At 38.0% G+C, this 23,879-nt stretch overlaps 1 protein-coding gene across 1 annotated transcript in view; it reads left to right on the top strand.

Annotated features, from left to right (window-relative positions):
* RNF213 (ring finger protein 213) overlaps positions 1-23,879 on the top strand; it is a 183,170-nt gene that overhangs the window by 136,889 nt on the left and 22,402 nt on the right. The window contains exons 38-52 of the mRNA XM_036754786.1: positions 1,534-1,688; positions 1,954-2,166; positions 5,330-5,511; positions 10,649-10,769; positions 14,123-14,223; positions 14,335-14,517; positions 15,679-15,845; positions 15,929-16,034; positions 18,183-18,294; positions 18,941-19,157; positions 19,411-19,601; positions 20,430-20,552; positions 21,375-21,485; positions 22,157-22,399; positions 23,214-23,295. Of these exons, the coding sequence (XP_036610681.1) occupies positions 1,534-1,688; positions 1,954-2,166; positions 5,330-5,511; positions 10,649-10,769; positions 14,123-14,223; positions 14,335-14,517; positions 15,679-15,845; positions 15,929-16,034; positions 18,183-18,294; positions 18,941-19,157; positions 19,411-19,601; positions 20,430-20,552; positions 21,375-21,485; positions 22,157-22,399; positions 23,214-23,295 (2,307 nt within the window). The remainder of the gene's footprint in view (positions 1-1,533; positions 1,689-1,953; positions 2,167-5,329; positions 5,512-10,648; positions 10,770-14,122; positions 14,224-14,334; positions 14,518-15,678; positions 15,846-15,928; positions 16,035-18,182; positions 18,295-18,940; positions 19,158-19,410; positions 19,602-20,429; positions 20,553-21,374; positions 21,486-22,156; positions 22,400-23,213; positions 23,296-23,879) is intronic.

The following is a 23,879-nucleotide window of genomic DNA, read 5'->3' as shown; positions in this document are numbered from 1 at the left end:
TCTAGGTTAATTTGTATATATTATTCTTTCAGCTATTTATTCATTCTGTATCATTTCATTTAAGTCTTCCCATGGTACTCTGAATTCTTCATATTCATTCCTGTTATGGTTCCAGTAATAATCCCATTACATTAAAATACACTAATTTGTTCACCCATTCCCCATTTGATGGGCCTCTGTTTGGTTTGAAGCTTTTTACAGTCATAAATAATGCTGCCATGAACATTTTTGTACATTTGAGTTATTTTCTTAATGAAACCTATTCTTTTAGATTTTGTTGATATCTTTTGTTTTTATATTACTTCCATTTCCCAGTTTATCTCTCTTCAACTTCCTAGAGAGTTATTCCTTTCAGCAAAGAATAAAAAAGAGGAGGAAAAACCATTTCTTCAGATTCAAAAAAAATATTTGACTTGATGTGCAATGTTTCATATTCATAGTTCCTCATCTACAAAGAATGAGAAGAGGTGGATTCTCATAGCTCTTCTTCGGGATCAAGTTTGATCATAATTCTGTAGTATTCAGTTTTGCTTCTCTTGTTGTTCTTTATATTTATAGTGTTGTAATCATTGTGTATATTGTTTTTCTGGTTTTGCTTATTTCATTTTGTATCATTTCATATAAACTTTCCATTCCTCTCTGTAATTATCCACATTCATCTTTATATATATATATATATATATATATATATATATATATATATATATGTATATATATGTATATATATGTATATGTATATATGTATATATATATGTGTACATATGTATATATATATAAATTATAGTAATATCCTATTACATTTACATACGAAAAGTCTTTTAGAAGCTCCCTAGTTACAATTCATCTACTTTCCAGTTCTTCTCTCACACGAAAAGTACTATTATAAATATTTTGGTGTCTGTTTGATCTTCCTAAAGTGCTGATCTCTCCATATCATTCCCCTGTTCAGTAAACTCCAATGGATCCCCATCACTTCCAGGATCAAATATAAAATCTCCTGTTTGGCATTCAAAGTTCTTCATAATTTGCCCCCTTCCCTGCCCTTCCAGTCTTCTTACATCTTATACCACTAGCCCCTAACCCATCCATACTCTGTGTGTCTCTAAGAGGATACTTCATTTACCAACTCCACATGCATTTTCAGTGGGTGTCTCCCAGTGCACTCCCTCTTTATCTGTGCCTCCTGGCTTTCCTCATGTCCTTAAGTCTTAGCTAAAATCCCACCTTCTAGAGAAGGCTTTTTTGTTCTCCCTTAATCTTAGTGCCTTCTCTCATTTGATAATTCCCAGTCTATCCTGTATAAAGCTTGTTTTTACATAGTTGTTTGCATGCTGTCTTTCTCACAAGAGACAGTGAACTTCTCAAGGGCAAAGACTGTCTTACTTTTCTTTATAGCTCAGTGCCTGGCATATAACAGACACTTAATGTTTGTGGACTGAATAATTTCAATGACATTGGTTTATCTTGACTGCATGAGGGGATTCATAAATCACCTTTTCATTTAAAGCCTCTATTTGGGTTCTAATCTTTCAGGATTGTCAGAAAAGTTTGTAGACATCTTTCAACAGACCAATCTGGGCAAGTTTCTAGCCAGTCTTAATAAAGAAGGACAGCAAATGCTCCTTCATTCCTACTTGAAGGACTTCCTCCTCCTGACCATGAGTGTGTCTACCTGGGATGAATTACAGGTTAGTTTAAACAAAAGACCCCTATGTAAAGCTTGTGAAACATTGCTTAGTTAAAGACTAGTACTTTGCCAGAGATTTTTAGAAATGGTGCTATAGTCCACAAAACAGAATGTAATAAAAAATGTGTTATTGAAATATCAGAATAAAGTCAAATGCTAACCATTAGCAGGCTTTCGTTCCCATAGAGCCTCTTGTATTGCATGAAAATTTAAAGAAAAAACAGATGCTCTGGTTTCTTCCTAAACTTTTCCTCTTAAACTTCTAGTTTTTACAGATAGCCCTGTGGTCCTGTATTGGGCAACTCAAAGCAGAATCAGAAGACTCAGAAGAAGGACTATCTTTACCTTGGGTGCATCTCGCCTATCAGCATTTCAGGAACCGAATTCAGAATTTTGCTAGGATTCTAGCCATTCATCCCACTGTTCTGGAGACCCTCCAGCAGGCAAAGAATAATTTCAGCTTGGCTGGATCTGAAATGGTATATGGCTTTTTGGGAATCTGGGTCTTAGTTTGTTAATAATACCTTACAGTTATAGAGCACTTTAGGGTTTACAAAGCATTTTACATCATCTTCATTTTACGAAACAGACTTTCAGAGGCTATGATTTTTGCATGGTGAAGCAATTAGTGTAAGTTAGAAACTCCAAGGTCATTCCTCTTTTAATGGCAGTACATTTCTACTCCTTTAAAGCTATCTGCTTAGTGCAGGGCCTGTTGCTCACTTTTAATTATGATGTGATACTTCACAGTTAACTCTGAGAAGTGTACAAAAAGTCTTGAGTAGTGAATGGAAGATTCTATCTTGGCAGATTATTGAAGATTTTCACAGGGTAGTAGGTGTATAGATGCCACATATACCTTAATGATGTCATATTTGAACCAGGTGGATTTTTCTGGCTTAAGAATATGGTATTCATGGTACTGACACCTAAACTGGGAAGAGTCAAAACAGAGAAAGAAAATTATAGAGCAATTTCCCTAATGAATATTGATGCAAAAATTTTAAAGAAAACATTAGCAAAAAGATTACAGCAACTTATCATGAGAATAATACATTATGATCAGGTAGGATTTATACCAGGATTTCAGGGCTAGTTCAATATTAGGAAAACTATCAGCATAATTGATCATATCAACAACAAAACTAACAGAAACCATATGATTATCTCAATAGATGCAGAAAAAGCTTGCAACACCCATTCTGATTAAAAACACTAGAGAGCATAGGAATAAATGGAGCCTTCCATCAAATGATAAGTAGCATCTACCTAAAACCACCAGCAAGCATTATATGTAATGGGGATAAGCTAAAAGCATTTCCAGTAAGATCGGGGTTGAAACAAGGATGTCCATTATCATCACTGTTATTTAATATAGTACTAGAAATGTTAGCTTTAGCAGTAAGAAAAGAAAAAGGAATTGAAGGAATTAGAATAAGCAGAGAAGAAACTAAGCAGTCACTCTTTGCAGATGATATGATGATATACTTAGAGAATACTAGAGAATCAAGTAAAAAAGCACTTGAAATAATAAACAGCTTTAGCAGAGTTGCAGGATATAAAATAAACCCACATAAATCATCGGCATTTCTATATGTTACTAACAAAACCCAACAGCAAGAGAGAGAGAGAAATTCCATTTCAAGTTACTGTAGCTATTACAAAATATTTGGGGAGTCTACCTACCAAAACAAATCCAGGACCTGTATGAGCACAATTACAAAACACTTTTCACACAAATGAAGTCAGATTTAAATAATTGGAAAAACATCGGTTGCTCATGGGTAGGCTGAACTAATGTAATAAAAATGACAATTCTACCCAAATTAATCTAGTTATTCAGTGCCATACCAATCAAACTACCAAAAATTATTTTATACAGCTAGAAAAAGTAATAACAAAACTCATCTGGAAGAACAAAAGGTCCAGAATATCAAGGGAATTAATGGAAAGAAATGCTAGGGAAGGTGGCCTAGCCATAGCTGATTTTAAATTGTATTATAAAGTAGCAATCATCAAAACTACTCAGGACTGGCTAAGAAATAGAGTGGTGAATCAGTGGAATAGGTTAGGTACACAACATACAGTAGTCAATGATTATAGTAATCTACTGTTTGATAAACCCAAAGACCTCAGCTTCTGAGATAAGAACTCACTATTTGACAAAAACTGCTGGGAAAACTGGAAAATAGTATGGCACAAACTGTGCGTAGACCAGCATCTTACACTATATGCCAAAATGAAGTCCAAATGGGCACACGATTTCTTTATAAAGGCTGATACTTTAAGCAATATGGAAAAGCAAGGAATAGTTTCTCCTGTCATATTTATGGAGAACACGGGGATTTATGACCAAACAAGAGATAGAGAAACTTATGAAATGCAAAATTGATAATTTTGATTACATTAAATTGAAAAGTTTTTGTACAAACAAAGCCAATGCAACCAAGATTAGGAGGGAAGCAGAAAACTGGGCAAGAATTTTTACAACTAGTGTCTCTGATAAAGGCTTCATTTCTCAAATATATAGAGAACTGAATCAGATTTACAAGAATACAAGTCATTCCCCAATAGATAAATGGTCAAAGAATATGAACAGACAGTTTTCAGAGGAAGAAATTAAAGCTATCTATAATCATATGAAAAAATGCTCTAAATCACTACTGATTAGAGAGATGCAAATCAAAACAATTCTGAAGTACCACATCACACCTATCAGATTGATTAATGTGACAAAATAGAATAATAGTAAATGTTGGAGAAGTTGTGGGAAAGTTAGAACACTAATTCATTGTTGGTGCAGTTGTGAGCTGATCCACCCATTCTGGGAGCAGTTTGGAAGTATGCCCAAAGGGCTATAAAAATGTGCAAACCCAGCGATACCATTTCTAGGTCTGTATCCCGAAGAGATCGTAAAAATGGGAAAAGAACTCCCAAGTACAAAAATATTTATAACAGGTCTTTTTGTGGTAGTGAAGAACTGGAAATTGAGGGGATGCTTATCAGCTGGGGAATGGCTGAACAAGTTGTAGTATATGGATGTAATGGAATACTATTGTGCTATAAGAAATGATGAGTAGGCAGACTTCAGGAAAACCTGGAAAGACATATATGAACTGATGCTGAGTGAAGTGAGCAGAACCAGAACCATTGCAGTAACAGCCACAGTGTGTGATGACAGACTTTTGTAGACTTAGCTCTTTGCAGCAATGAAGGGACCTAAAACAACTCCAAAAGACTTATGATGGAAAATGCCATCCACATCCAGAAAAAAAGTACAGAGTCTGAATGCAGATTGAAGCAGACTATTTGCCCTCTTATTTTGTCTTTTTTTCTTTCTCATGGTTCCTCCCATTCATTCTTATTCTTTTATACAACATGACTTATGTGAAGATATGTTTAATAAGAATGAGTGTGTAGAGCCTATATTGGATTGCATGCCATCTTGGGGAGGGGGAGGGAAGGGAGGCAGAGAAAATTTAAAGCTTGTGGAAGTGAATGTTGAAAACTAAAAATAAAGTAATTTGTAAAAAAAAAAAAAAAAGAATATGGTATTCAGCCAGAACCTGCTGCCTACTTCTACTGAGCAAATAGGGGAAAAGCTACTAAATAATTTTTGTTGGTTGGTCTTTGTTTTCTCAGGTACTAGATGTGTATGCTGCACTGGCTTGTGCTGAAATCCTGAAGAAGGATGTTTTGAAGCCTAATCCTCAAGCTTGGTTGCAAATAGTAAAGAATCTTCATATGCCTTTTGAGTTCCTCTGTACAGAAAGCTATATGCAGAGCTGTGGAGCCATGTGCAGAACGGTGCTTACAAAAATCAAGTGAGTCCCATGAAGCTTCATTTTGGTTGCAAATCTTTCTTTGTGTATTTAACAACTGTTGAGTAGCCTACTATGTGTCTGGCACCATACCAGGTGATAGAAAGAAGCAAAGGCCATGGTCTTTGCCTTAAAAGGGCTGGCAGTCTAGTTGGAAATACAAAAAATGCACACATGAAAAGTTTTAAAATAATAATAATGGTAATAAGGAGTAAGTGACTAAGTACCACATAAGTTATACACACAATAATTGTTACAGACTTCTGAGAAGGAAGTGATGACTGGCCCAGAAGGAAAGCTTTAGGAACCAAGGTATTGATTGAATGGGGCTTTGAAGAGTGAGTAGAATATGGATAAGTGGAGAAAGAAGGGAAAAAAATCTGGGCAAGATTTATCAGTTGACATTTATATAATGCTTTTAAGGTTTGTAAAGTACTTTATATACATTATCTCTTTGAACCTCACAAGTCCCCTGTGAGGTAAGCACTATCAGTATTATAACCATTTTATAAATGTGAAAACTTAGGCTTAGAGAAATTATGATTGACCGAGAGTCACAGATTTTGAACCTAGGTTTTCCGTAGTACGACACCAGCCTTCTTACCACTCTGTTACATGACTGCCTTTCTAACGTGAACATAAGTGTTAGAGGCAGCAATGATTGTTGTTTTTAGTAGAAAGCGAATCTGATTGAATGGAAAGATCACATTGAATGAGTTGTGATGAAAGGGAAATGGAGGGCCAGATTATGAAAGGCCTTGAATTCTAAATAACCTGGCCATCCTGCATGCATTGGAAAGCCACTAGAAGTCTTGAGGCAGAGGAGTGACGTGACTTTTTTATTAGCACTTTAAAATTGGTCTGGTGATGATGTTTAAGACAGAGTAAAAGGAAAAAAGATCAAAAGCTTTTCAGAAATTACTGCAGTTATCAGAGTTAAGACAATTAAGGGGATGGACTAAGGTATTTACAGTGGAAATGAAAAGGATGAGTCAAATGTGAGGGACCCAGGTGGAGTTGGCATTCTTAATTTATCCTCTTGGTGTGAAATGTCCTCACTTACCTTACCAGCATAACTGAGGAACACCAAGGAGGCCAGTGTTACTGGATCAAAGAATACTTGGGAGAAGGAAGGGGCAAGTAAGATGTAAGAATACTGGAAGGGTAGGAAGCGGCCAGGTTATAAAGAGCTTTAAGTATTAAATGAAGGATTTCATATTAATCCTGAAACTAATAGGAGGTACTGGAGTTGATTGAATAAGGGGATAATATAATACAGTCAGACCTGTGCTTAAAGAAGATCAGTTTGACAATTGAGTAGATGATGGGCTAGAATAGGGAGAGATGAAGTTGTGAGACCAACCAGCAGGCTGTTGCAGAAGCACATGTGTGAGGTGTTGAGGGCAAACATCATAACGGTGGCAGTGTCAGAAGAGAGAAAGGGGGTATATAAGAGAGATGTTTTGGTGGTAGAATTGACAGCTGATGGGACATGAGCCTGTTGGTCACCTGCTTTTCATTCAAAGCTTCTCTTTGAATTCCTTTTAGTTTTTTAGACTAGTATATGAGAGGGAGAGAGGTCAAGGACAATACCTAGGTTGCAAACCTAGGGAAAGGACAAGATAGTGGTGTCCTTGACAGTAATAGGAAAGTTTGGAAGAGAGAAAAAGACTCTTATGCCATAACTTGCTCAGCCATCCCCAATTGGTAGACATCTCCTCAATTTCCAATTCTTTGTTACCACAAAAAGAGCTGCTATAAATATTTTTGTACATATAGATCCTTTTCCTTTTCCTTTGATCTCTTTGGGATACAGACCTAGTAGTGGTATTACTGGGTCAAAGGATAGGCACAGTTTTTTAGCCCTTTGGGTATAGTTCCAAATTGTTCTTCAGAATGGTTGGTTCAGTTCGCAACTCCACCAGTAGTTGTGCCTATTTTTCCACATCTGCTCCAGCATTTGTCATTTTTGATAGGTGTGAAGTGGTATCTTGGAGTTGTTTTAATTTGCATTTCTCTAATCAGCAATGACTTAGAGTATTTTTTAAATATGACTTTATATAGCTTTTTTATATAGCTTTAATTTATTCTTCTGCCTGGACATATTCTTTGACCGTTTATCAGTTGGGGAATGACTCTTATTTTTATAAATTTGAATCAGTTTAGTACATATTTGAGAAATGAGGACTTTATGAGAGAATTTTCTGTAACCATTTTTGTTATTACTTCATTGTCTACATTTTAGCATAATGTAGTTTCCCTGATTGTCTCTTTTAATTAAGTCTGTTTTTGCTTTTACTTTGAGATCATGATTGTTACCTATGCCTTTTTAACTTTAGCTGAAGCATATTAGATTCTGCTCTAGCCCTTTATTTTAATTCTGTGTGTATCTTTTGTACACATATTGTTGGATTCTGGTTTCTAATCCATTCTGTTGTCTGCTTCTGTTTTATGGGTTAGCTCGTCCAATTTGCATTCACAGCTATGTTTCCCTCCTATTTTCTTCTGTTTCTTCTTCTCTTTTTCTTTTTATCTTGTCCTTCCTCAAGTCTCCTTTACTTCTAACCACTGCCTTCCTTAATCCTCTAACTTCTGTTTCCCTCCTCTCTCTCCTCTGTTCCCCTTGCCTTCCTATTTCTGTATTGGTAAAGTTACATTTCTATATCCAACTGAGTGTATCTAAATAGTCTTCCCTTTCTGAACCAATTCTGATGAGAGAGAGGTTCAAGCATTGCCTGTCACCACCCCTCCCTCATTTTTCCCTCCATTGCAAAAGCTCTTCTTGTGTGCCTCTTTTATGTAAGAAAAATTTCCTTATTCTACCCTCTTCCTTCTTCCTTCTCCCATTGCATCTCTCTTTCTCCTCCTTTCATTTTTTTTTTTTTTTTTGGAAATCATTCCAACATAATCAGTTCACACCCATGCCCTCTGTTTATAAAAACTCCTTTTAGCTGCCCTAATAATGATAAAGTTCTGAGGAGTTACATATATCATCTTCCTATATAAGGAATGTAAACAGTTTAACCTTACCAAGTCCCTTATGATTCTCTTTCATGTTTACCTTTTTATGCTTCTTGAGCCTTGTGTTTGTCAGATTTTCTATTCAGCTGTGGTCTTTTCATCAGGAATGTTTGAAAGTCTTCTATTTCATTAAATATCTATTTTTCCCCTGGAGGGTTACACTTAGGTTTTCCAGGCAGGTTATTCTTGATTGTAATCCTAGCTCCTTTGCCTTCTGGAATATCATATTCCAAGCCCTCTATTCCTTTAACTGGAAGCCACTAAATCTTATGTGATCCTGACTGTGACTCTGTCATATTTAAATTGTTTCTTTCTAGCTACTTGAAGTATTTTTTCTTTGACCTGGGACCTCAGGAATTTGGCTAGAATATTCCTGGGAGTTTTCATTTTGAGATATCTTTCAGGAGGTGATTGTGGATTCTTTCAATTTCTACTTTATCCTCTGGATCTAAGAGATCAGAGTAGTTTTCCGTGATAACTTCTTGAAATATGATATCTAGGTTCTTTCCTTATCATGACTTTCAAATAGTCCAATAATTTCTGAATTATCTCTTCTTGATTTCTTTTCTAGATTATTTGTTTTTTTAGTGAGGCATTTCACACTTTTATTTTTTTCATTCCTTTGACTTTGATTGCTTCTTGATGTTTTGTGGAGTCATTGGTTTACACTTGCCCAATTTGAATTTTTAAGGAATTATTTTCTTCAGTGAGTTTTTGTACTTCTTTTTCCATTTGGCCAATTCTGTTTTTTAAGCAGTTCTTTCCTTCAGTGAATTTTTGCACCTCCTTTTTCATTTAGCTAATTCTGCTTAAGATATTATTTTCTTCAGTATTTTTGTGCCTCTTTTACCAAACTGTTAATTATCTTTTCATAATTTTCTTTCATCACTCTAATTTCTTTTCCCAGTTTTTCTTCTACTACTCTTATCCCTTTTATCCCTCTTATCCAGTAATTCTTGTTGGGTTTTGGTCTGATTAGCATTTTTCTTTGAGGCTTTTTTGGTAGCTGTTTTCATATTGTTGTCTTCTTCTGAGTTTATGTTTAATCTTCCCTGACACTGTAATAGCTTTATATGGTGAAATTTTTTGTTGTTGTTTGCTCATTTTTCCAGCCTTTTTTTTTTTTTTTTTTTTTTTTTTTACTTTGAACTTTATGTTAAAGTTGGACTCTGTTCACCTGGGGATGAGGAGACACTATGCCAAGCTTCAGGCTTTTTTGTGTTGCTGTTTTCAGAGCTAGTTCTGTGGGTCTGCACGTTTTCAGTGCTTCCAAGGTGGTATGACCCTGAAAAAGATACGGTCACTGTTCTCTTGGTCTGTGCTCTGGTCTTTACTTAGGAAGGGTCCCTGGCAGCCGCAGGCAGTAGTGCTACTCTTTTTTTTGGTACTGTAACCAGGGCCTGTGTTCCCATGTGACTGACCTAAAACACCCCTCTCCCCCTTGGAACTCTGACTGAGAACTTCTTATGAGCAACAGAGTTGTTAATTAATACCAACAGCAGTCACTGCTAGGAAAGGGTCCCCTGTAATCTCTCTCTGACCAATGCTTCTTGCCATCTCTGGGCTGAGTTCCAGAAGCAGCTGTTGAGGCTGCTGTTGCCACAGCTCCATATGTGGACTCTAGACAGGCCTGCACCCCTTTATCATACTGCTCTCTTGCCTATCTCTCTCCTTAAGTTTTTTTTTTAGGCCAGAATAATATCTCATCCCGACAGTTGGTTCTACAGCTCCAAAATTTGATTTGAGGTGTTATTTTAAAGTTGTTTGAAGGGTAATATTGGAAGAGTTCAGTTGGTTGGCCAGTCCTAATCCACCATTTTGGTTCTACTCTGTAATGCATTTGTAATATGCAGTTTATAAATATGGATTCCTATGATCTGTTCTTTCCAAGCCATATTGCCTTGTCCTTTGAAAGTTTTATAAAATAAAAATGTGTAGATAATAGAGTTACTTTGAAGATGATATAGACATTATACCTATATGCATTTGCTATTGCCCCTTTCCAAATATGCCATTCACTATGTCTTAGGTATCTATTCTTTTTGTCCCTTACCTTTATCATTGTCCATCTTTCTGAGAGAGTTGCTGGACAGTATAACTGCTGTAGCTTTGTTGGCAGGATCCAGTGGAATCAAATCTTCTCCATGGCACTCTTTGTGGAACATGTGCTACTAGAGACCAAGGCTCGGCTTCCTGAGTTACAGAACTTAGTGACTGAGTATGTTTCTCTGTTGGGCAAGGTAAGTACTTCATCTTATTTCAAGCTTTATTTTTAGTTGCAAATTTTTATGTACACAGAAAGATTTCTTGTCTTTTTAATTTGACAAAGAATAGATCTGTCACTATGAGAATGAATTTATGCATCAAAAGCATGGAGTGTCATGTTCAAGGAACACCAGGTATCCCAGTATAACTGTCTTGTAGACTATGTAAAATCTAGGAAGTGAAGTATAAAAAGAAGTAGAAGGTAGGGAGCAAAGTATAAGAAGATGAAAGGTAAAAAGGGACTGGTTTATGAAGAGCCTTAAATACCAAGCAAGAGGACTGTATTTGACCCTAGAAGGAATACAGAACAACTAGAGGTTTTTTTTTTTTTAAGTAAGGAATGTACATAGTCAGACTTATGCTTTAGAAAAAATCACTTTGGCATCCAAGCAGCAGGTGGCTTGGAAAAGGGGGATGATTTGATTCAGGGAAACCAATTAGAAGGCTATTGCAAAAGTCTAGTCATGAAGTGATTAAGGCTTGTTCGAGGGTGGTGGCTACATTAGTCTACTTACATAGAGGGTATATACAGGAAAGGGATAAGCACACAAGGGAGAAGTTGTGTAGTTATAAAAATGATAAGATTTGACAATAGATTTAATTATATGAAGTGAGTATGAAAGAGGAATCGATCAACACAAGGATAACGTTTCTAAGGTAGTAAGCTTGAGTGACTGGGAGAATGGTAGTATCCTCAGAAGTAATAGGAGACTTGGGAAGAAGAGAAGGTCTTAGGCAAAAGAAAATAAAGTTTGGTTTTGGACATGTTGAATTTGAGAACCCTATGGGACATCCAATTTGAGAATGTCCAAAAGATAATGATGATGCAGGTCTAGAGTTCAGGAGGGAAATTGAGGCCAGATATAAAGACCCTGGGAATCATCTGCATAAAGATGGTAGTGGAATCAGTGGGGACTAATGAGATCACCAAGTGGGATATTAGAGAGGGTTAAGAGAATAAAACCTAGGACAGTGCCTTGGATGATGCCCACAGTTAATAATTGTGACCTTGATGAAGTTCCAGCAAAGGATGCTGAAATGGAAGTGTTGGGCAGGCAGAAATAGACAAATGAGTGAGCAAGCTCACCAAAACTAAGGGAGGAGAGAGTATTTAAACAAAGAAGGTGATTGGATGTGACAGTGTCAGCACCTAAGAGACGAGGAAGGATAAGAATTAGGAAAAGACGTTATCATTAAGAGATCATCTGTGACTTTGGAGAGCAGTTTCAGTGAGTGAGGAGATTTGAAGCCAGAATGAAGAGGATTTATAAGGGTGTGAGAGCAAAGGGAAAGGAGGCATCTAGTGTAGGAATTTAGCCATGAAGGGGAAAAGAGATGTAGGACAATAGTCATAGGGGGTGATATGACCAAGTGAAAGTATTTTACAGATGGGGGAAAGATGGGTGTGTTTGTAGGCAGCAGGGAAGTACACAGAGAGATAGAGAAGGCAGGAGGTTGAGCAGGGATGCCAGTGGGACAGTCTGCTGGAGAAGATGCCCAGGAAAGATCAGTGGCTCATATAAGAGGGTTCTGTTTTGTCAAGGAGAAGAGGCCACCTCTTCATTTGAGTTGAAGGAGGAGAGAGTAGGGGAAGATGTCTGAAAGGTGGGAAAAGAGGAAGGAAGCAGATGGAGCTCTTGGAGAATGTCCCCAATTGTTTTTAGTGATGTATCAAGTGAAATTCTCAGTGGGGATGGTGGAAGGAGGGGATACTAGGCTAGACTTGCAGAGAGATGAAAAAGGTTCAGAACAGCCACTGTAGTGTATCAGTTAGAGAGATGTAAAAGAATTACTTTGCTATGGTGACAGTCCACTTGAGATGAGCTTACCTAAATTTGTAGTTGAATCAGTTAGCACAGTTTTGTGATTTTTTTTCCATCTCCATTCAGTAACATGTGAATAGGAGCAAAGGAGACAGGATGGGAGGAGAGATCTAAGGCTGAAATTTGATGAAGTGTCATCAGCAAAGCAGGACTTGGAGGCAGGGGATTTGAGTGTAGAGGATCATGTAGAGTTGAACTGATTCACAAAGGATATTGACAAGCAAAGGAGGAGCGTGCAGTTAGTGTTAATGGCCTAGGAAAGAACTGAAGGGTGGAGAGATCAGAGCTCAGATAGCCCAGGCCCCACTTCTCCCAAATCTTAAAGTTACAGTTCTTCTCTAAAACTTTCATGGAGACACAGATGAGAGCTCTGTCTCTTAGGTCTAGGAAACTAGTCAGGATGACAATGCAAGTCAGTTGTTTTATGATGCTCTTCAGGCTGGTATAATGAGGCATATAGCCAAGTAAAAGTACTAGTTTACCCTGGCCCCCAAATATGAAGAAGGTTTGGCAGAGGTTAGTGTTCATATGAAATCTTTCTACATAAAAGAGAATGTTGGAAAACATCTTATGAGACAGAAGAAATCTTATACAGAATCACAGATTATCAAAGTTGGCAGAGGACTCTGGGACCATGTAGTCCAACCCATATATGACTAAGAATTCCCTCAACAACATTGCCAACTCTGCTCATAGACCTCTCATGAGAGGCAACCTACTGCACTCCAAGGCAGTCCGTTCCACTTTGGGATAACTCTAATTGTTAGGGACTTCCTTCTTATCTCACATTTAAGTGTTACTTTCTATAACTTCTACCCATTGCTTCTAATTCTATTGGATCTAAGTGGAACAGGCCTAATTCTTCTTCTTCATGACAACCCTCTGAATACTTGAACAGCTATGTGGTGCATTTTCTTATGCTATGGCCTCAATCTCATTCAGTTTCCCTCATTATTGTGTTCTAGCTTATCCATGCCCTTCCCAAAATGCATTGCCTAAAACAGAACACAATTCTCCAGTTTCATCTGACCACAGCAGAATGCAACAGAATTAATAACTCTAATTCTGCAGATTGTGCCTTCTCATTGCACCCTAGAATAATATGAGCTTTTTTGGCTCCCTTCTCATATTCCTGACTCAATGAGCTAGCAAGCCACTAAAACCATCAGATCTTTTTCACGGCAACTATTCTATAGTCTCACCTCCTTATCTGGAAATCATAAATTTTAAAAGGATACAAATTTAGGGACAAAGGCTTTATCCTTTCAGGCACAGGCAAAGGCAAAGAAAGGTATGAATCCTATTCAAGCCAATGTAGGTATGGCATCATCACTTTACCTTACATAATACAAACAGCCAGCCTTTGAACTCTAGCCTTAAAGCAGGAGAGATACTGTGGTATGAGTTTTACTTGTTGCTTTAGGGTATCACGTATCATGCCTTGTGAAGACAAATATGTCCTCCACCGTTCATCAGCCTCATTTTGCTACATTTCTCCCTTTCAGTGTCTCCAAGATAATTCTGATATCAAAACTCACCGACCTTTTGTTGCAGTGATGGCTGTTCTTTGTGAGTGCAAGGATCAAGCAAGCCAGATATGTATCAAGTAAGATCTTATGTTTCAGAATAACAAGAGAGAAACTTGGGGGATTTTTTTAAAGCATATGTGATGGCCAGCTCTTACTCTGTACAACTGACTGTCCATTTTGGATTCTAGGTATGGCCTAAAACCTTGTCCAGTTTGCCTCGGGGACCCAAAGGAACCTGTATGCCTACCTTGTGACCATGTGTACTGCAAGAAGTGCATCACAACTTGGCTCATCCCTGGGCAAATGAGGTGCCCCTTTTGTGTCACAGACTTGCCAGACAAATTCTCCATTGCTGTATCCCACCAGCACAGGTATCACATATATTATACTTGCAATAAGGTATTCTCATGGGAAAACAATACTAGCTTTCTCTCCTTTCCCCCTACCCTACCTCTATACCCCCAGATTTAGGGAATTTGAATTTTAGGATTCACTTACTATAAATACCCTTGCCAGAAATAAGAAAAAAAAAAGAACATTGCTTGTTCCATCAGGAGGGTATGCCACCTGTATATCTTCCTACATTTCCAGATCTTTCATTTTCAGAAGACAGCCACTTACAACAGCTTAAGAAGATCCCAGAAGCATTAAAATCAGTAGGACCAAGCCATAAAATTACAAATAAAGTTAGGGATGTGATGGAAAAAGACCCAAGGAATTAATATCCAACTGGGCTGGCATTCTGAATTGATCCTCAAGATGTACAAATGTCCTTTGTGTTATGGGGCCTTTGATGGAACCAAACCCCATGCATCGTATTCTCCTGTTAGACTGTGGCCCTGTTTTTTGTCAACAGCTGTCTCTTTTGCATCTCTGCTGAGTCCTCCTTAAAAGTAGAATGTAAGAGTAACCGTGTAATACCAGTCCTTTTGGCATACACATTTATGCATATCACAGGAACAAATCTCTTGCTAGCCAGGTCAAGTGATTGAACTGTACCAGTGTTTATACTGAAGCTTTTAGGAAAGGAAAGAGCAACAGTAGTTCCTTCCGCATCCATCTATAAGTCATAAAATGCATGCTCACTTGTGTTTGTGAAGCATAGCTTTAAAATATGTAGAAAGTGGCTCTGTCAAACAAAAATCTGTTCAGTTCCCAGATAATTTTGATATTCATCACTAACACTGCTCAGGCATATATCTGATTTCTCTGGCTTTTAAAAGAATGCTAATCTTGGGGTAAGAAGCCTGGCTCAAATCCCAGCTTTAATTCTTCCTAGCTGTGTGACTAGGGGCCAGTCTCTTCACTTCTCTGAACCTCAGTTTCTTCATCCAAAGCTTGGGATAATTGTATTTATTTGTACTAGCCATCTCAGAGCATTGTTAGAAGGTAAATTTTTTGTAAGTCTTACATATAAATGTAAGTTGTTAATATTATTTCTAAAGCTTTATTTCTACCATGGAGAAATTTTTAAAATTAATCTGCATATTGTCTGTAGTCTCTATTTACTTTGTTCTTAACTCTTTCTTTAGTGATGCTATTACAAAACATATACAGTTCCGCCAGATGTGCAACAGTTTTTTCATAGACCTTGTTTCTACTATGTGTTTCAAAGACAACACTCCTCCAGACAAGGAAGTTATTGAAGAACTGCTCTCTCTACTATTTGTCCACAAGAAGCTCTTAAAAGATGACCTCGGTAAGTTTTGTCCAGTTAAGTTCTAATGTCTTAAGGATGCTGCACTTACCTATTTGGAAACTAATATGCTTTTTACATGTCAGTTTCAGGACAGTCTGAATACACAAAGTCACTCTCACCATTTGATGATGTTGTCGATAAAACTCCAGTCATCCGCTCAGTGGTACTAAAACTGCTCTTGAAGTACAGGTAAGAATAGTTGAACTATTGCAAGGAATCCAGGACTTTTTTCTCCACATGACATTCTTGCTGAAAATACCCTTTCCATATATGAAGCTCTTATAAAAATGAAAGCATTTTTGTGTAAAAAAAAAAAAGGAAGTTTCTTCAGTCAGTATCTCTTGTATGCATATATTACATGTTTTTTAATATGTTCACATGTAGGAAGAATATATGGTGTAGTCATGTCACATGTTTAAGAAAAGAAAAGTAGAGAACTGCCAGAACTGCCAGTGCAGTAGAAGCGGTTCTGGATGGGAATCAGGAGACTTTGGAACTTTTGTTTGCACTCTTTCCCATCAGAAGAGAGACCCTTGGTGAGTCCTCTTCTGTAAAATGAGGGAATTAGGCCAGCCCATCTCCAAGGTTTCTTCCAGCTTTTACATTTGATGAATTTTTGCACGAGTAGGGAGATCATCATGGAACTGTAGAAACAAAAATGTTTTTATATTTCTGTAATTTTAGTATTATCATGAGATTTCTGTAAGAAGATAGTTCCATTTTAATTGGATAACACATACATTAAAGGATCTGAATTACGTGCGCCTTTAGAGTACAATAGAAAAACACTTTGGTTTTGTTATTCCAAAAGCACTTTCATAAAAGCTCGTGTGGGGAAGCTCACATCGTCACACATAGCTGAAGGTTTGATTTGTTCTACTTAGCTGTACTTCTTTGTTCAGTTGGGGCAAGAATCATTGCAAAGTGCTAGCAATATACTAAAGGCATCAACAAATTGTGTGGTTTTTTAAACAATTCTTTTGTTGATGCTTCTCATAGGATTGTAGAATCTAGTGCTAAAAGGGACCTTAGAGATGATCTAAAGCAACTGCCTCATTCCACAGGTGAGGAAACACAGGGAAGGTGATTTGTCCAAGGCATCAAAGCTAGTAAGGAGATTTATAAGAGGCAGTACTATATTCAAGTGCTGTACTCAGAGCAGGCAGACTTGTTTCATCTCTCTCAGAATCAGTTTTCTCATGTATATAATAATAGCACCTGTTTCTCATCTATATAATAGTAGTATCTATCATGCCTGTTGTGAGTGTATGTATTCTGTAAACTTTTGTAAAATGCTATCGCTTGTTATTATTATTGCAAAGAAGTGATGAAAAGTAGGTTTTCTTACTCAGGTTCTATTGCTCTTCCTACCTCTGTGTTAATAAACTAGAGGCTGCCCCTTGTCCTATATCCTCCTCTTCTCCCTCCTTTCTTCTCTAGCTTCTCTTTGTTCCTTTCTCTTCTCTTTCATTCTCTGCTTGCTCTCCCTCTCTGTGGAGGCAGCTAGGTGGCACAGTGGATAGTGTGCCAGGCCTGAAGTCAAGAAGACTCATCTTCCTGAGTTCAAATCTGTCCTCAGACAGTTAATAGCTGTGTGGCCCTGGGCAAGTCACTTAAGCCTGTTTGCTTTAGTTTTCTCTTCTGTAAAATGAACTGGAGAAGGAAATAGCAAACCACCCCATTATCTCTGCCAAGAAAATCCCAAATGGTGTCACGAAGAGTTGGACACAACTAAAAAGCGACTGAATGCTATTGAACAAGAAATTAATCTTCAGTTTCAATGGTGGATCTTCCACTAAAGGGCCTCAGAAAAGTTTATTTCTTTTTGTCTTTTTCACACCATTTGCAAAACAATCTGTTTCATGGGAATGCTTACACAGTTCATAAATTAATTACTTAAATGCTAAGCATCATGGTACATGCCTATAATCCTTGCTCTTGGGAACCTGAGGCTGGTAGATCACTTCATTTTAGGAGTTCTGGGCTGCAATGGACAGAAGCTAGTTGTGTGTCCATATTAAGTCCAATACCAACCTGGTGAATTCCCCGAAGTGAGAATGGGGGGAGCAGGAGTTGGGTGCACCACCAGGTTCTGTTGGAAACAGCAAGTCAGAGCTTCCATGCCTATCCAGAGTAGGATCAGGCTCATGAGGGACTACTGCCCTTCTAGCCTGGGTGAGATAGGGAGACCTTGCCTCAAAAAGATGCAAACAAACATAAATATATAAACTACTTAAAGCACCTCTAGGATTCATTATTCCAGCAAATTAAACAGTTAAACTCTTAGATTAAACTCCAGACCTGGAATGTTCAGTTAAAGAATTTCTCTGTCTGCAGCTTCCATGATGTGAAAGAATACATTCAGCATTATTTGTCCCAGTTAGAGCAGAAACCATTCCTGGATGAAGATAAAACTGAACTATATACACTTTTTATTAACTGCCTTGAGGTAAGTTGACTCTTACTCTGTTACCTTACTTTTGTAAATGGTGGAACTATAAAATCATAGAGTGGGAACAGAAGTTATTTGTAGTCCAACAAGGAGATCTGCTGGTATAGTGGAAAGTGTTGGATTTGGAGTCCTAGCGTCTGAGTTCATTCAAGTCCTGATTTATTACCTTTATGACCTTGAACAAGCTACTTTGTCTCTCCCAGAATCAGTTTTCTCATGCATCTAATAGTAGCATTTATTTCTTATCTATATACAAGAAGTACCTACCAGGCTTGTTGTGACCTTTGTGCCCTTGAGAACATCAGGTAACCTCTCTGGGGTGTCATTGTTTGCTCATCTGTAGAATAAGGAGCATTGGACTAAATGGCCCCTCAGTCCCCTTCCAGTCTAGAGATCTGATCCTCTGACTCCGGTTTAGAGTGCATTTAAATGCCAGTCTGCTAAAGAAGGGAGATAGTCTTTATCTGCTCTTTTCCTTTTCTTATTCTGATCCGCGGTATAGCAGTTTTGATCGTCTGTGGCTTATTTTCCCATCCTGAATGTTTAAATTCATGATTTGACTTGGGTCCAGGATATAAGTAGAGGTTGAAAATAGAGTAACCGAAGAACGGGACTGTTTTCTTCTGTGTTCTTAAACTTTTAGGACTCAATATATGAGAAAGCCAGTGCTTGCTCTGAAAAGGATCGCCTCAGCTATCTGAGGGATGAAGGACACTTCCTTGGGAGTTATTCTCCATTACTGCAGAGTGACAGAGAAATTGTGAATGAGTCCTCGGTTGAATACTTACAGGACGTAGCCAGGATCCGGCTCTGCCTCGACAGGGCTTCAGATTTCCTCTTTGAATTGCACGAAGCTGTAGGCAAGTTATTTTCTCTTCCAGCTTTAACGAATACCTTATTTACAAATATATTGACCATAGAAGAGCTGGTTTTTTTTTTTTTTCAGTTCATCTGTGTTTTTGTTAACTATATGTTTTCTCTTCTGGGTTTAGTGAGAGTCTTCATTCTTTATATTATAAACACCTTGAGGGTAGGATCTCTCTACCTTTTTACATAGTTTGGGTGCTTGCCTAATTTTGAACCACTTAATTGCCCTTTCCTTGAACTCTCCAGAGGTAGCAGAAGAGAAGCAAAGATATCTGCAGCAAGTCAAGAGATTTTGCCTTCAAGCAGGCAATGACTGGTATCGAGTCTACTTGGTTCGGAAGCTCGTTAATCAACATGGGATGGAGTTTGTACAGACCCTTTGCCAACAGGACCACCAGTCCCAGTGGGTGTTTCCCAAGGAAATCATTGATCAGCTGGTGAGAGGAAAGCCAGAGCAGGCACCATTAACCACTGCGTGCATATTCTGCCATTCTCTTCTATTGCTGAAGCTACAGCCACAACTCAAGGCTCGCTTTTGTTAACTCCTCCTGCCTTCTTTCAATACTGATTGGACAGCATACTATGTGTTTCCTTTCTTTCCCTTTCAGTGTTTCTCATGTGTGGGGTTTCTAAATGTGAGAAACTTCTATTTTTGTTCTTATTCCCTTGCTAAGAGTATCATTTCTGATTGACTGCCTAGGGAGACCTGGAGGAATAGTGTGTCCATAGCCTTGGCCTTCTAGAAAAAAAAGGTGAATCAGATGGTGGGATGTTTTTCCAGGGGCCTTCTACTAGATTAAGGGGAGAGTCCATACTTGAGGAGAGGATTAGAAATTGGTGGAACTTCAAAGATGTTCTTTGATTTTCTCCGAATTGCAGAGATTAGCTAAGTAATTTTGTCTTGAGTCAACTTAAATGTTAAGCTTTCTGGCCCTTTGCAGTATTGACAAAACATTTTAAACATTCTGGCTTTTAGTGCTTTGTTTTTAAATTGAGAAAGCCAGGAGGATTAAGATTGCTTGCCTTTGGAGCTTTTATTTTCCTATTCCTTTTCACCTTATTTGAACAGGAAACTTTCTGTTGTGGTGCAGTGACTGTGCTACAGTTAGATGTTTCTTTTTCTAATGTTCCTTTACCCAAGGAATCTGGTTTCTTCTTAAACCTGTTCCTTTTCCTCTACTGCTCATCCTATATAAATTTAATTTTTGGTATGGTTGATGTTCCAGAGATGAGTTTTTTCCATTGTGTGTTGCTTTTGGTTCTAGCGAGATCAGTCAGGCCAGATGGATCGCTACCTGGTATGTGGAGATAGTTACAAGGCCCTTCGTGATGCTGTGGGGAGGGCAGTCCTCAAGTGTGATCCAAAGTGTATCATGACTGCTCTGAAGGTAGGATTCTCTCTCATGAGATGAGCTATACCTTTCTTACCTTCCTGGGGTTCGTTCTGCTGGAGGGAGATTTCAAAAGGGTATGCAGCTGTCATTATGGCCCCTTCTTCCCCTGCAGCTGCAGTGGCAATGGCTCTAGTCTCAGTAACATATACCTTCTTTTATTGTGGTAAACCAGCAATCATGCCTCAATGCAGAGAGTTGTGCCTGGCTGTCCTGTGGGCACATGAACATACAGGCAGTTTTTATACTATAATCTTGAACTCTTTCATAGGGAGGCAGTATAGGACAATGGGAAGAGGTACTAGGTTTTGGACCAGAAGTCCTGGGTTCTAATACCGGCTTTGGCCCTTACCACTTGGGTAACTTAGAGCCAGTCACTTCTTCCAAGTTATCCTAAGTTTCCTTATCTGTTAAAAAAAAACAAAAAACCAGGACCTCTAAGGTCTTTTCCAGCTTTGGATCTATGATCTTATGATCCTGGGTTAGGTTATAATAATTAGTGTCAAGTTTATATATTTTGATTCAGTTTGTAAGTTCTTCAAGAGTGTATTTCTTAGTACTTTAATACCTCCAGTGCCTTGGTATAGTGCCAGGTACATAGGTACTTAAATTCTCATTGAATTAATGGATGAAAAAATAGTTAATAAACCACATGGTCTAAGAATAATTGAGGGTTTAGATGGTTGTTGGGGACAGAAACCTTAACTTCACTAGAAGGTCTATGGGGAGGTGGCTGGCTACCCACAGGTCATCCAAGACTAGACACTGTAGATTCGTTTGACTTCTCTTAATTCTCACTACATATCCCTTATTTTTCAGAAATGCAAAAGCTCAGACACTCAAAAGGCTGTCTACTTGCTGTTGGCAATTTTTCAGGAGCTCACTGTATCATACAGATCCAATAATGCAAACATCCACCCCACGCCAGAGGTGAATGAATACCAATATTCAGTAATTTGTTCTTTTAGAGGACTCAACTGTATAAGTGTTTAGATCATCCTGTGATAGACTCCCCACTCACTTTGTACAGCATTTTTCTAAAGCCTTGAAAGTAACACTGAAGTTGAAGGTGGGGATCATTTTTAATCTTGACACGTAAAATTTCCACTGGGTGTGACCCAAGCTTCCTCTTTCCCTTCCTTAGAAGTATTTGAAATTTTTGGGCTCTTGACAGAAGACTACATAGGGACAATAATCTAAGTAAACAGTTTTTCTTTAAGAGGTACTCTTTGCCTTAGCCCTGACTGTTACTTCAAACATGATAATTATATTTTGAATTTATGTGTTAGATGTGTTTAAAAATAAGCTAGTCCTCAAGCCTTTGTGTACACCTTACATACATGACAAAAATTGGATTTAGGTGTGTTGATTACAACATGTACATCTAAGTGTCCTTAAAGTGACTTGATGAAAGGAATAAGGAAAAAGTTCTTTTCCTCCAGAGAGTTTTTCTCCCACAAGTGAGAATTTGTACTACCCCACCATTGAAATTTGATGCCTTTAACATATCAGAATTCCATGATTAACCATGAGATACCATTGGATCCATCTAAAACTTCTGGCCATGATGACAGAATCATGAATTTCTTTTCTTCCATCAGCAATGTGAAGCAGTGAACTCATTCATCATGGAAGCAAAAGCCCTTTCTTCTCCTGCGTTGAAGGAAATGGCAAAGTCCCTGGTGACCAACACTTGTCCTCTCCTGACTGTGAATTCAGGTGATTCTGGACAGAAGAGTACAGTGACAGAATTAGCTGTTCATGCTAAAGCTGTTCTGCTCTGTGGACAGAGCCCCATCCTAGAACCTCTAAAGAACCTGGCCTTCGATCCAGACAGCATGCAGGTGAGTAACAGCTGACATTTAGAGAGGTCTGTAAGGTTTGCAAAGCATGTTACAGACATCTTATTTTATCCGCAGTACAACCCTTGGAGGTGGGTGCTGTTATCACTGTTTACAGATGATGAATCTGAGGTAGGCCCAGAGTGACAGAGCTAGTAAGTGTCTGTCAAGTCTTCTTGACTCCAGATCTAGCATTTTATCCATTGTGGTACCCCACTGCCTTGGGATAGTATATAAATATACTATGTTAATAGTATATCAGATCCTCCAGCAACATCTTTAGCAACTTTCTAATACTATAGTTTGTGGGAGGGTGGATAGCTCTTTAAGGCTATTCCATGCCTTCTGGTTTGGCATAGGATAGCCTTAACTCATTCGTCTTAGGGAATCCTTTCTGTTTCATTTTCTAATTTGACATATCATACAATGAAAAGAATGATTGATTTGGAATCAGGAACTGGGTTCTGATTCTGGATTCTTAATATAGATGTGACTTTGAGCAAGTTATTTAACCTATAGAGTCCTAGAGTCTCAGTGTCTTCATCTCTAAAAATGAGGGATTTGGCCTAGAAGATCTCTCAGACTCTTTGAAGCTCTCCAATGTGTGTGATCTTCTGACTGTTTAAAGTGCAGTTCTCCTAAAAGAGCAACCTGTCTGCCCTGTGTTTTATGCTATCCAGAGAGAACCCTTTCCACAGGGGATTCTCCAAAATATCTCTAGAAAGCCTGATTTGGAAGGACCATTCTGTTTCACTAGGTTCAATGAGGCTATGCTAATTAATGTGTTCATTCATCCAAATATCTGCTTTTCTTCCAGAATTCATTTCTTCCAACAATGCCTGAAGACTTGCTGGCACAAGCTAAAAATTGGCAGGGCCTAGAAAGAGTCCACTGGTATTGTAAGTGTTGATTGTGGGTGGAGAATTTTTTGTTCTAAACATTAATGACAGTTAATGGTATTAGAGGAAGAATCAATTTGGATTTGTACTCTAATCTTGGTGGCCCAATAGATTAAAAGGAGTAAGATTTTTGCCATATTTGTGAGGCTCCAGGAGGTCTAATTTTTGTGCCTGCTTTTAGGGCCTTATGGTGCTTAAGCCTAAATGACTTGGAGGAATTGACATTATGTTGACTTTGTAAAGACAACCCAAAGAATTATGTTTCTTATTGGGAAAACTAGCCACTGTGACCACATTGAGGTAGCTTCTTCAAAGCATTTTCTTTCCATAAGGTATATCCTTTGAAGCGAATAAAGGACTATGTCATGAGGCTCATGCAAAGTATAATTCACATTAAACTGAAAGACTAAAGATTTTCTGAACCATGAAATTAGGGTATACAAAACTACAAATAAGAATATAGTTTAGAATATGCTGGTAGGGGACAGAATGGTTAATCCACATAACACAGTACATTTAAACTTGGCCATCTTCTCTAGCAAGCCATTCCTGTTGCTTTATAACATTCCAAAGGCTCATTCTGG

The sequence above is a fragment of the Trichosurus vulpecula genome, chromosome 4 (genome assembly GCF_011100635.1).
Source record: "Trichosurus vulpecula isolate mTriVul1 chromosome 4, mTriVul1.pri, whole genome shotgun sequence".
Classification (NCBI taxonomy): Eukaryota; Metazoa; Chordata; class Mammalia; order Diprotodontia; family Phalangeridae; genus Trichosurus; species Trichosurus vulpecula.
Note: the sequence above shows the minus strand (reverse complement) of the source record. Positions and strands in the feature narration are given on the sequence as shown.